General features: G+C 30.8%; 2 protein-coding genes and 2 long non-coding RNA genes across 5 annotated transcripts; 2 read left to right on the plus strand and 2 right to left on the minus strand.

Annotated features, from left to right (window-relative positions):
• Positions 1–73: 73 nt before the first annotated feature.
• LOC117233129 (mitogen-activated protein kinase kinase kinase 12) lies at positions 74–10,605 on the minus strand. Of its 2 annotated transcripts, XM_033493121.1 has the most exons (12): positions 10,238–10,605; positions 7,123–7,289; positions 4,967–5,241; positions 4,706–4,892; positions 4,449–4,640; positions 3,871–4,297; positions 3,565–3,791; positions 3,176–3,494; positions 2,702–3,102; positions 2,398–2,616; positions 2,127–2,322; positions 74–2,017 (listed from the first exon to the last, which is right to left on the minus strand). In XM_033493121.1, the coding sequence occupies exons 2-12, from the start codon at positions 7,260–7,262 to the stop codon at positions 1,898–1,900; spliced, it is 2,703 nt and encodes a 900-aa protein (XP_033349012.1). In that variant the 5' UTR covers positions 7,263–7,289; positions 10,238–10,605; the 3' UTR covers positions 74–1,897. The 2 variants fall into 2 exon arrangements, with proteins under 2 accessions (XP_033349012.1, XP_033349013.1); XM_033493122.1 differs by lacking the exons at positions 7,123–7,289; positions 10,238–10,605 and adding an exon at positions 6,487–6,743.
• On the plus strand, positions 6,071–7,294 carry LOC117233132. Its single transcript, XR_004493266.1, has 2 exons — positions 6,071–6,159; positions 6,392–7,294. It is a non-coding gene; the product is annotated as an uncharacterized LOC117233132 (long non-coding RNA).
• LOC117233134 lies at positions 7,764–8,438 on the plus strand. Its single transcript, XR_004493267.1, has 2 exons — positions 7,764–8,022; positions 8,219–8,438. It is a non-coding gene; the product is annotated as an uncharacterized LOC117233134 (long non-coding RNA).
• A 1,740-nt stretch (positions 10,606–12,345) lies between the features above and the next one.
• Positions 12,346–14,087, minus strand: LOC117233326 (tubulin delta chain-like). The gene has a single exon (XM_033493510.1). It carries the CDS (start codon positions 13,752–13,754, stop codon positions 12,414–12,416), a length of 1,341 nt encoding a protein of 446 aa, XP_033349401.1. The 5' UTR covers positions 13,755–14,087; the 3' UTR covers positions 12,346–12,413.
• Positions 14,088–14,516: the final 429 nt, after the last annotated feature.

Genomic DNA, 14,516 nt, shown 5'->3' on the forward strand with positions numbered 1-14,516 from the left:
TATTTTAACAAAATTAAATTATCTAATAAGTTTACAATGTTATTAAGGTTTGTAATTAAATTGCATATACCAATTATTGTAAATCAACTTTATTTGTTTATAACACAAATTTTGTGTACTGCTTCTATTATTAAAGAATAATAGAACTAGTCAGTTTAGCTGCCACTGCACAAGAAGGAACAATTTATGCAACTACTCGCATAAATATAATAGATACAATATGTATGATTATCATAAAGTACATCTTTATATATCTTATTAATTACTTCGTCCAAATGAGCACATGAAAATGTTATATCATACCTTAGCTACTATTTTCTTAAGTTTATGTTGTATTGTCTATATTTACAATAGTATAGTAATTGTCATTAAGGCAATTTGAGTTTCAAAGCAGGTACAATAGATGGATGCAGACAGTACTTTGGACAATTGACTTAACGATGTCGTTTAGTTTTGCATGTGTAATTACGATATTTATTGTTATTAATTTGAGAGAATGAGTATATGACTTTTACATACAGTCCAACACTATTATTGAGTTTCAGTTTGAAACTCAGACAACCTGCATTGTTTTGACTATATCATAATACTACTTACACTAGTTTTCTAACATAGTCATTAAATTAGATTGTTTTCATTTATTAATTGAAAAATGAAACAATAAAATTTATTACATATAGTACATTAATGAAATCTGTAGTAAGATTATTGGTAAAAGTTTTAATGCATCAAAAATATTTAATGACTTTGTTACAGTAAAATAGCCCTCGAGCAATACCTCATGTTATTTATAATTTGATTTTATCGGAATAGCAGAATATTTATTGAATCGAAAAATTATTGTACTGATGTGATCCTATTTTCAGTTGCAAGCTTAATTGCTGTTTATTGCACATTAATTAGATTTTGTTATTTTATTTCAATAATCACTATTTGGTGTACTTTATGAAAATTGCCACAGGCACTTATGTTTTAAAATTTATTTAGTAATTGTCATTCCATTACATATTTTCTAAATCACTTTCAAAAGTATATTTTTCTAATGCAATATTTACTTTTATTTTATTGTATTTATATACAATAACTCTTTGTAAACTACCAAATAATATATGAGTTTATTGATTTTTAAAATTGATTTCTACATTATGGTGAATTTCATCTATACGTACAAGTGAATGCAATTATCCATAACTGATTTTGCATTCATCGTAGGAATGATTGATTTGAGTCTAACTGAATATTTTTTATTAATGATATGAAATAAATGCAATACATAATTGATAATAAGTTCATAATTGATTAGTTGAGAATTCTACATTTACTAAAAGGAACTATAAAAAAAAAATATAAAACATAATGGAATGAATTTTAAGTAATGATTTTTTCTCTTTCAGACGCGAGCATGAGGTGCATGTATTTACAAATAATACTATATAACATGTTTATACACATGTTTGTGTAAATTTTCGATTCTGTTGAAAATATCAGCAATCTATATTTTATATTTTTCTTAGAAAAAATAGTTATTGATTTATGTTCATTTTCTATAGCGTATAATAAATCATATCATAGATAATGATAGAAAACAATTTCATTAAATTAATTCAGTTGTTGAACTTTGTAATAGTTTTCAAAAATAGTAATTTAAATTTTAATAAAGATTTAGAATGTGATTTTTATAAACTTTTCTCAGTAACTGTCTAGTATCTTAATAATATTAATGTAATATTTCATTGATAAATAATGCATAAAATTAATGTACATATATATCTAACATATACCTTAAATTGATAAATATCTACAATATTTAACACAGGATGAGAGCATACGCTACAAAAATGCACTGATTGTTAGGTACTTATATCAATCGTAAATGAGATATAAAAATCCTGTTAATCTACACACTACTTTCTATTTTTAAGTTTGCAACTACTGGTTGAGATGCAATTGTAATCTCACTGACTTCATCTGTTTCCGATTGACTTGATGTATCAGAAACATCATCTATTTCTTTCCTCTAAATAAAAATAGAAATAAAAGTAAAAATATATTGTGTATTATACTGTATATATTTTTACTGTATTTTCAATAATATTACATTAATAATAAGAATTATTTTGACTCACCTTATGAGAATAGTGAATATTACGAAATACTCTTTGCATATCGGAATTACTTTCTAACGTGGAGGATTGACTGGACGGAGGATGTGAATATTCGGAAGTATTTTCCTCATCAGAAGCTAACACTCTCTCTATGCGTTCAGGTGCATGTTTAAATCTTCTTAATCTACATCCAGGACCAATTGGTCGCCTTGCAATACTTTAAAATAAATTCATTAAATTAAGATATGAATTAGATTAATTTCATACTTTTACATTATTCTAAAAAAAATACCTTCTTCTTTTTAAAGAGTAATTATACGTATAACTTGGATCTTCGCCTTCTTCATCTGACCAACTTTCCTCACATGCATCATCTTCACGATCGCATAAAGTATCCATACTTTCAGAACAAGGTCGAGTTTTAATTTCTGATTGTTCATGAGGTGTATTAGTATTGTTAACAATAATTCCACAAAAATGTCCGGACAGGTTTATAGGTTCTTCTTTGCCTCTGAAATGAACAATTATTTATTACTTTTAATTATTGTTGAAGTCCATATATTGATATATGTATATTTATATTAAATATGTTTTACCTGTGTTGTATCACATCATCGCAATTTCCATTATCTATAGGAGAAATAAGACGATTAGCATTAATAATTTCGCTAACTTTTCGACCAAGTGTTTCAAGATTATCGTCATCACTACAGTCCTTTAAACGTTCATTTCCATTTGCACGATTTTCATTTGAAGGTTCAGGACTGGAACAAGGACTAGATTGCATTCTATAATGAGCTTCGGATAAAACTGAATTTCCATTTAAACTTTCTGGTGTTTGTTTATTTAATGACTGTTTATTAAGACTATTTACAGAAAGTTTTTCTGTTGATGAGATTGTTGTTGTATGTCCAACAGGATTAAAATCAGTTTCGTTGATATCCATTATATCTGTTTGTGTTTGACTATCAACAAAACGTGCACATACTTCTGTACTCTGAAAATAGATATGCAGCATTATATTTTATTTTGTTAATTAATAAGTACATATTCTCATGTTAGATACGTACTTTTCTTTCACGATGAGGACTCGATCGTGGGCTAGAATTTACACCACATCCAGATCCTACTCTACGATGCCTATATTTGCGTTGTTTGAAACTATTATTAGGGACTAAAACTGTCTCTGGTTGATTAGATTCATTTAGTTGGGTACACATAGTTGCTTTTATAGGAGTTTGTGGACAGTCTGTTGGGGATGGTGGAGTTGTTGGAGTAGATGATGTTGAAAATTGAGGGTTACGTCTACGATGAAGTCTTTCTTGAGCCTTTATAAGAGGGTGTACAAGTCGCTTCTTACATTGCTTATACCCACTTTGTTGTTCTCGTCTAAGAGAGAAAAAAGATATATTAAAATTACTTACTATTAGCTATTCTAATTTTCTAATTTATTACTTACTTAATTACATCTCGTTCACGCTGTTCCAACTGCAATAAAACAGCGCTTAATTCTAAGTACAAATTATTAGTACGTTCGAGTTTACGTTCATAATGTTCTCGAATATCTTGAGCATGTCTTAATTCATCCTCACGTCGTCGAATGAGATCAGCTTCAAATCTTGGACTACTACAACTATTTGTCTGCATTTGTTTCATATGATCTCTAATTTCTTTTTTCCAAGATTGCTGTAATTATAAAAATTATAAACACCTTTTAATATTTAAATAGGTTTGTTTCATTTTTATTTTTAGGTTTTCAATTTACCTGTGTCTTAAAGTAATCATCAGGTTTTGTACATAGCACTTCAACTGCTGCAATTCCGAGATGAATTTCAATATGTTTAAAGGAAGGTCTATTACGTGGTTTTGCAGCCCAACATTGTTTTACAAGTAACCTGTAACCTTCTGGGCAGCTTGCAGGGATTGGTAAATGAAGAGAATTATTGCCCACGCCCCAAATGATTGCGGAAGAATCCACGTCTTTGTAAGGTATTTCTCCGCTTAAGAGTTCCCATAATACCACACCATACGACCATATATCTACTTTCTCAGAACAAGGCTCGTTTCTGATGATTTCTGGGGCCATCCAGGCAACTGTACCAGCGAAACTCATTCTTGTACTAATTTCATTCCATTCTCTACTAGTTCCAAAATCGCTAATTTTAACAACTTCTCCTTGTCCTATCAACACACTGAAATTGTAAATAGAATTTAGAAGATAAACACGTAAATATAGTACGCAAGTATAGTAAGACAAAGATGCTCTTATTTTATGAGGTAAATAAAAATTTACTAAGCCTAAAAATATATATGAATTTAATTATATTAGATTAAATAACATACTTTGGGCTTTTAAGATCTCTGTGTATAATTTTATGTGCATGAAGATAGGCCATTCCAGCAGCAATTTGTTTTGACCATGATACTAATCTAGGAGGTGGAACTGGTTCTCCAGCCCTAAGGAGGTCGTATAATGGTCCGTATGGACAAAACTCCATAATTATACAGTAACATGGTGCTTGTGTGCAAACACCTCTGAGAATATATAAAGATTATTTATATTATTTTTTATAGCATTTATAGTACAGCTAAAAACTTACTTAAATTGAACAATATTCGGATGATTTAACTTCCGTAAGTGCCGTATATCAGTCTCACGCGGCTCTCGCACCTTTTTTACAGCTACAACTTCTTTATTTAATTTTCCACTAAATACTGCCCCCTGTGCTCCAGATCCGAGCCATTGCAGTTCACTGATTGATTCAAACGGTATTTCCCAGTCATCCGCTAAAATTATTTGATTTCATCCTATAAATAATGTTATAAAGACTATATTAAATCTATAAAAAGTGATTACTTACTTTGATGTCCTTTAATTTTTTCATTAACAGCTGCTTTTGAAAGCATAGTCCAAACTGGACGCATGCACCCTAATATACCTTCCACCCAGCTTGATCTTTGTGCATCTAAAGTTCCAGTACCTGGAGTACATTTTGTTGCAGTTTCACTAGAGTTACTATTGCTTTCTGAATTGCTATGATTGTTATTAGGTAATTGAGCATCACGTGGGTCAGGGATAATAGGACCTCCTGCAATTCCACTCAACTGACCTAATTCTTCTTGTATACATAACATGCTAAAATAAATAATCAAAGACATTAAAAAACTTAATTTCTGAATATGAAAATGTTAAAATATTAATGAAAGAACAAAATTATTTCAATTATTTTGCTATTTTTATTCGATAAATATAATTTTTTACAATGCAGCAAAAATACTATCATGAAATATGTAGCAAATGTGTATTACAAAACTTTATCAAGCAAGAGTTACAGGAATTTTGTTTTTTACTGGAGTTTCTCATCTTGAACTACTGAAAATAATGTAATATATGATATTGTGAATTGAAATATTAACTATAGAAAAAATGTTAGTAAGGAGTAAAAATATTCTTTATTAATTTTTTTGGAAATTATTAATTTAATTTTGAATAAAGCTTCTAATATAAACTAACTGACTAACTCATAACTTTGTTAAAAGAGTAAATAATTGTCATGAAATTTTTATTCAAAATGTCAATATATAAATTATTTTTGAAAATGTACCATTTAAACAAATCTCTTTATTAACTCATTAATTTATACTAATCAAATTATCTTAATCAAACAATAATCATATTTTTTCGCTTTATAACTATTATTAATAAACTTAAGTCCCTGACATATCTGTGTTGAAAAATTTCAGAATTTAGACTCCAAACAAAAGAAAAGTGACATTATTTCGGAAAACGCAACAAAGAGATTTGGGCATATCAAATTTTCATGTCTTATTGTCATAACAAACGATTCGTTACATACACAATCAATATGGATATGTGTATGTATTAAAATCGTCATGTTAAAACGTCATGAAATCTAATGTAAGTGAAATTAATAGGAACATTTAATCACTGAGCATCGATTTCCTTAAATGACTTATACACCTGTCAAACATGTAAGCTGTGATCATAAGTCGTGAGTCAAGTAGCTGTTATAAGCAATATCATACGATAAGTGTAAGTATCTGCAATGTACTTTACTTCTGTGTATTATGTATCTTGTGCTATATCATTTAAAAATACTCTTTCGTGTTTATATCGAAGATACTGAAATCGCGTAAGAAAGACATGTTTTAATAACTGAAAAATAGAAATGATAAAAATGACATGGGTCGTGTGATTAGGAATTATGTTTAGGACATAAATATATCTGATAAATAGAAAAGATTGACAATATGAGTTTCTATAGATGTGTTAGTGTGGGGACAAGATCAAAGCCGTCAACGATGGTGCCGTTATGCCGTTATCGGAAGCGCATTCCGACGACTTGGCCTTCGTCCTCACCTCCTCGTACCGACGTTGTTTGGAACGACCACATCGTCGTTCTGTGTCTTCCGAAGGAAAAATCGTGTAAATACCATCGTATCACGCGTAGCATATGGATATAACACGCTTGACCCATACACTGAGAGAAAGTGTCACAAAACCATGCCACTGATTGAACGTTTTCACGATAAACAAAATATAAATACGATGAAACTATACAGGATGCATACGACCACGAGACATATCGTAAACTAACAAGTTAGCCGGCAGAGGGCCGCATTTACCGTTTGCTTTTATGTGTGTATGTACAGTATGATGCATGACGATGTTACGATTAAGTGGTTGTTCGTAATTGTAGTGCATTACAATTTGACAATCGAAAAATATACGATTATTCTACATATCATTTATAGGACAAATACATATGTACAATTGAAACATTATCAGAATTAATATCACGCAGTAAAGTTATATTTTGTGATAATTAAGTTACTCCTAATTTCAAATATAAATTTTAAGGTCTATGACAGATAATTAAGAATGCGCATGCGCAATTGTACGCGCGTAATTTAATGTAAGAAAGCGTGTTATTTCAAATTTATTATATGCAATATTCGTTTTATATTTGACACTGTAAAAATACTACATTCTTACCTGTTAGTGAATATGTGCGCTTCCGGATGAGAAGGTGATAAAACTACTTGATTGACACCCGATGACGCTTCTGTTTCCTGAGATTCAAATTTGTACATCTCAGGTTGCGACAGTGTCTCTGTCCCGGCAGGAGTACGCATGGTTGCTTATTGTTTTGTATTCCAATTCTGTAATATAATTTATCATTTAATTTATAAAATAAATAAAATAAATAAAATAAATGTATAAATAATACAATTTATGGATGTAAATTTCCTTACTAATATTATTTTAAGTAAGAGAACATTTTTGACGCTTGTTACATGCACGTGTATATCGTCAAAAAATGTATTCGTCGCAATGTTACTTTATCAAGAGCGAAGACCAGAGGAAAAAGAGAAAAGACGAATAAGAAATCACCTTTAGCATAACATGGGGAGGCTGGGTTCAATGGAATGCCGATCTAGTAAGAGGCGTGGTATGTGGCCGTCACATACCAAACAACCGTGCTTTTATTTTTTGTGCAGATTCTTTAGGTTAAACCTAATCATACTTGCATTTTTAGCCGATAATTAAAGAAATCACGCTTTCTAACAGAATATTAGCACGAAAGGTAAAGTGAAAGATTTACTTAAAATTTGAGTACTGCATATAGCTTGTCTTTTATTTAATACTTATGAAAAACAAAAGTCTTTGCTTTTTTTAAATTATAAAATCTTTGCAATTTTGTAGCAAAAATAATGCGACAGAAAATAAGAGGATTAATTAAAAATCCAACCGGTTTTGCAAAAAACCTTTATCAGATACTGGTTTAAACACAGAACCCTTTCGCGCTACGAAAAGAAAAAAAAAGGATACAGAGTTTTGTATAGTGAGTCATTCGTAGGTGTGTCTTGGATTAATCCGCAGCACCTGTGCTAGGTAAGGTCTAATATACTAGGAACCACCTCCCGAAACCTAGATCTGCTGGGAGAAGGGAGGGGGGCAGGAGGGATATTTCGTGCTTCCAAATATATTTATTTGGGATAAATACAAAGAAAGACGTTATTAATGGTTTTTTATGATTATTCAAATAATTTTATTTTCAAAATTGAATATATGTTCATTTTATTTACAGAATATATTTCTAGAGCTGGAACCTTCACATGATACAATGAAGGGGTTTCTGAAAATTTTGCTAGAGTTAACAGATCAATGTTCCAAAAGAGTGAACATGTTGCACCCCACGTTTCTTGAACAGACTATTTCCGTGAGTAAAGTTAGGGAAGAATGAATCGTAATGAGTAGGGTGCTTATTGTCTATCCTGATTTGTCGCTTTGTTGACCAGAATGCTATAATTTCCGGGTATGTGTGAACATTACGATATGGATGGTTAATATTAAATTATAATATATTCAGTATATCACAAAGTAGATTAAAATAAGGAATTATGTGTACATGACTAATGTTATAGCGGCAAATTTAATAAGTTAACAGAAAATATTACGTCAGCTTCAAACCTTTATATTTTCGTTACATATATATATACATGTGTGCGTTACATATACATGTGTGCGTGACTTTGTTGCATTGAGAAAAGTTCCATCGTAAGTTTTATAGAACAATCTAAAAATACTTCCAATATCGAGGTCGCGAAACAAAAGAGAAGAGTTTGATAGAAAACTTAAATACGATAAGAAATAGAAATGGTTTATTATGTATAACGTAACGAACAAATTCTGTTAATACATTGAAAGAAGGATGAAATACATATTAATGCTTCCATCATTGCATTCGTTAACATCTTTTTACGAATACACCTCCGCATCCTTCGACGGAGGTGGAAGAAATTTCAGTTTTGCTGTTGTCTGAAACGCACGAAATGCAATATATGCGACAGAAATGATAACGTGAAAAAATATCCGTGAAATGTTTTAAGTAGATCATCACTAGAATAAATTAGAATTTTTAAAAAATTTATTGATTACATAAAAAATGAATGAGCGCTATATGATCTAGTACGGAAGGTGTATCAAATAGTCTTAATTCATCGTTTATATATTGCATCATTACTATCAAAAATGAAATTCGACGTGTTTATTATGTATACGTGTTAAATATTTCATTAGAGTAACATGTATAGTATTGGTGCACATCCTAGCGTTGAAATCACCCGATAAATTGAGTGATCGCGATGCTGTTTATAGCATCAGTGATCGGTACACATATTGCTTTAATGCGGTTCTAACTAGACGATATTTTGATAATATTTCAAGAAAATGAACTTCACTACTTATTTTTTAAACACAAGTGAAATGAAATTCAGTGTAACCTATCTGTTCAAGGGCACGTAGTACAATGTAATAAAAGAAATATGTCACCAGAACTTAATAATAACTTTATATACTAATATCTTATATAATGTTTATTGAGAATAAACATCTTTGATATTATTGCCTTTACTCGGCTCAAAAACACAAAAAGTACATGTGTGCATTGCATATATAGTGTATATTAAGAAAAGAAACTTTTTCCGAAATTATAATATACTCAAAAAATAAATAACAGGCAGTTTTTCATTTTATATACCAGTACTCATCATTTTCAACATTTTACTGGTCTTAAAGAAAACCGAACCTTATTAATATTTAAGATAAAAATCCTTTTATTTTAATATGCACGGATTAATTCGAAAAACCTGTTTTTACACAGAGTGTCCTTTCTCATTCATCGCCTTTCTTTAAAAGCGTTCTTTTCTCATTCATACGAAAATAATGGACGCTTTTACTGAGGAAGTAATAAGAGTACAATTCAAAGTGCCGACAACTTGGGCCAAATGACGCTTCAGTGTTTGAGACGAGACGCATGAAATGTGCACCACTACGACGCGACGGACGGAACGAGATTCGTGCTCAGTGCAGAACGATCGGGAACGTGAGCTTTCACTTTCCTCGAGCGGCTTGCACAAGCGAGACACTACCGTGGTCAGGGCGCACGACATTTGGTACGAAAAACTCGTCGAACCATGAAGCGTCGGATAATCAGACAACGACGATACCTAAAAGTTTCCCGTGTTTGAAAACCAGAGAAAAGGAAGAGAAAGAGTATGGAGAAGACGCTTTATTGATTAAGCTCGGGCAACCCCTCTTTTCTTACCTTTATAAAAAATATATCTGCCGACGATGAACGACGACAGTGGCAATTCCCTACCAAGTATCCATATAGTTGTATCTGGCGCCATACATTTGCGAAGTCTTTGGAACTGCTAAATCTGACACTATAAGCACGAGAGTCCTCGACTCTTTCAAAAAACGTATCCTCGTGTTGCACGTCACGATAATCATGCAAAAGACATATATACGTGTCTTCACTGTTCAAATGATTACACTAGTACGTACGCGCGAAATTGTAAGCGAGCTCAAAGAGCCGCGGATTTATTCTCGATTGACGGTCATGAAAACAACCCCACAACACCCCGACGCACGACGCGTCCAGCGGACACTAAACAAAATGGCGCGTACCATCGTCCATGGCTTCGACACCAGAGTGCGCCTGCTTTCTGTGGGAGTGTGTAAAGACGATGGGTTCTGTATCTAGTAGAGGGAGACAAAGTACCGAACAGGTTCGTCTATTCAAACCACGCCTCTTGGTATTCGAGTCGCGCACACGAATACTACTACGTGCTGTGTTCTATGTATCCGTGCGCAGGTTTACAGGGAGGCATGTATACTTTCGAAGAATCCTGTTAATTTGTTGATATCTTAAAATAACATATTTTGATATTCCATTTGTTATAGTAGTTTCAATGATCTCGTTAATAAACGTCGCACAATTAAAAGTGTAAGGATACAGAGCAGATATTGATATATTATTTAGAAATAACCTTACAATTAATAATATACTTTTTGAAGAGGCAGCTATGCGACCCTGTATATGTTAGATGGCGCCACTACTGTACACGCTACTTCCTTCAACCCCACATTATGAAAAATCACTAACTTAAAGCTTTGGAACATTATCTTCTAGATTTTATGAAAGAAGAAGAATAGATAAATTCCATGTTGATTACATATGCCTCAAGATTTATGTAATTAATTCATATTCAAAAACCTTGTCTTTTTTATGGCAATACATACATACTATCGCCAGATTTAAAAGATTAGTAGTGGGGTATACTTAATCTTAAAGGTGCTCAATAGTTAGGATATGCAGTGGGGGCGATGAAGGGGCAGCAAACGAGTTTCTGACAATCGTAGCTGTACCTGTAACGCTTGACTGATGCTAGAGAACGGTGTGGATAGTGCATCTGTCGTTGTTTATATAGTATTCCCCACGCCATAGATTCTTTTCTTTTTTTCTACCTTTACATAACGCGTCTAAAAGTAAGACCTTGAAATATCTTAGACAACCATAATAGATCATTTTATTTAGAAATTTCAAAATGTCCTATATTGATATAATTATAAAAAATACTTAAATTTGATTGCGCCCAATAATATGTAACATCATTTATATATGTAAAATATTTAAATCTTAAAATAATCTGTAAGCGTTAAATAATCCAATATATTAGTTATTAAATATCGATAATCATGTTTTAAAAATTATATTACACAATATTCTCAAAGTTTAATTATAATTAAAGTTAATTAAATAAAATTCAAAGTTTCATTATATTTTAACAGTGATGCTGTACTATATAATACCGTTCTCGATAAATTTATTCTTTCGATTCTCCCTGGATGAACAGAAGAGGGGAAATAGATGACTACGGTTCTTGGAAATATTTTCGTTGTTTCTTGGAAATGGTCAGAACTTTTTCGTTCTGCATCATTTGGATTCAGCCGCCCCTTCGCACAAGCGCAGAATATACCTTCCTACTTATTCCTAACTCCCACATTATAAAAGGGATGTGTAGTACAAAGATGCTCATTTTCTCATTTACTTTCTCCCACTCTCTCCAAGTTAAACTGAAAACCATTCTCGATTTGTTAAATACGTCTCGTCTTCTCTATGTTAAATTTCTTTTTATCTTTTTTTACTACATTTCTTGTTTTGTCTTTGTCATTGTTGCATTTTAGACGTAGATATCTATTATACCTACATAATATGCAATATACAACGTCGCAAGTTGGTCGATTTTCTTGTGACGTCATAGTTACCCTTCCATACGTGTTTTTGACTCCTACGTACACAATATTTGAATTCGTCACGAAAAATAGCTTGCTTTTGTGATACAAGTAAAAATTTATGTACACAAACAATGTTGTAAAAAGTTTATAATTAACTTTTTATTTATTACATTTCAATTATGAAAACTAATTATGATTTATTATTGCTTTGCATGAGGAACCAATTCTTTATAATCTTTTACAACATTTTCAAGCACTGCGAATGCTTGTAAAAAATCATCTTCTTCTAAACCAAATTGTTTATATTGATGTAAAAATGCAGAATGAACATACGACTTCCAAGCTTTGTTTAAAAGTATATCCAAAGAATAAGAAATTTGGAAATTATTGGTTATCAATGCAAGAAATTTATCATGGTTTAAGAATTTTCTGTTTTGATGCAAATGAGTGAACCAATTAATTGTATTCCAGTCTGCATATAAATGTTTTTCTTTAAATATGTCTGTTACTATAGGATCTTGTTCTGATGCTATTCCACGAGTTATCAAAACGTTTGATATTGAGCAAGCATATGTATGATGTGTGGTGTTGCTTAATGAATTAGATGGTATTTTTAATTCAACATTAGTTAACTGTGAATTGAAGTTTGATATTCTAAGCGTTTGCTTTAAATGATGTATATATGAATTCCAATTATACACAGGTTCATAGTTTGCGAATGCTGCAGGTATATGTGGGCTACTCTTGATTGTTGCTATTTTATATGAAGGGTGACATGCTATCTGTGATAATAATGAATTTATGTTATGGTTTATACAATCTACTGGTTGAAATACAGCTAGTAGCTTTTCTGAAATAACCTCATTCATATCTTGTAAATTTGTAGGTGATTTCTTCAATAAATTGGTACATATATTATATATCTGTTCATTCTCAATTAAAATATTGATATCACTTTCACTGTAAAGTTTTGCTAAAGTCAATAATGTATTATAATTTTGTGTACATACTTCTCCAAATGAAAATGGTAATATTGTTGTGTTAACAATAGATTTTTTACCATATTCTTTACGCAATAGTTTTGTAATATAACTTCCAATGCCAGATCCTGTTCCACCTGCAGAACTTAGTAACAAAAGAAATCCATCAAAATGATCTAATTTTTCAATTTCTTGTCTGACACAATTTAATATCACATTGCTTAATTCATATCCTTTTATCATATAACCAAATGCCCAATTATTTGCACAACCTCCGCCAGCTTGACAAATTACATTCGTTGTTGAATATGTCCATGAATTACTTTTATCGTTATAAATCTTACTTATTACTTTTTGCTCAGTATCAACAAGAACTGCTCTTGCCAAACGTTGATTACTTTTAGATATACCATTAAACCATTTATTAAATGTGTCTTCTGAATATTGATAATTAGCCTTATATGATACACCTGTATTTGCACATTCCAAATCAGATGATACTTCTGAGAATAATGTATGTCCTAGTTGATTTCCACATTGCCCAAATTGTATGGTAAGCATTATTAAAATATATCATTTGCACAAGTTACAAAAGTAGTTCATTATATTATCAAAACAGAAAAATACATCTTGCTTGTTACATTCGACTGAAGCGTATTTAATACACGAAAATAGATATAAATGTGACTTGATTGAAATGATTTGTATTTAAAGATATAAGATACAGACAGTCATAAAGAAAAGTAAATTAGGTATTAATATTTATACAAAGTATAACATTTTTTTATCGAGGAAATGTGTACTTGTTAAGAAAAAGATTCATTTCGAACGGTTACATAAGTTGTTTTGAAGGTTCATTGACAAAAAAGAACAAATTTAAGTTAGATTATAAGTAGGACTGCTACATGATCAGTAAAAGGTAATGTTCGTAAATAGTTTAATAACTCACCGCGAGATCACGCAATCATAACGCGCAATGGAATTGTTAAAAATAACAATAACGGTTTGTAAATTATTGGTTGTAATGTCTTCAAAAATATTATATTTTATTTTATTTATTATTTATCTATTGGCTTAGAATGAACTTCCGGCTTTATATTTTTTCTCTTATTTGCAAATTTATCTCCCGCACTTTCGCCATCTTCATTCATCTTTTTCATTTATATCATATGCATTCTGTTTACGGACTATAAATATCGTACTATATATTTAAGGGTATATATATATATATATATATATATAGGGTATATATATATATATATATATATATAATTATATTATATAGAACATTTTTGTACATTAGTACAAGATATATTCGAAAAT

This window comes from Bombus vosnesenskii, unplaced genomic scaffold (genome assembly GCF_011952255.1).
Source record: "Bombus vosnesenskii isolate JDL3184/JDL3185 unplaced genomic scaffold, Bvos_JDL3184-5_v1.1 scf7180000013295, whole genome shotgun sequence".
NCBI lineage: Eukaryota > Metazoa > Arthropoda > Insecta > Hymenoptera > Apidae > Bombus > Bombus vosnesenskii.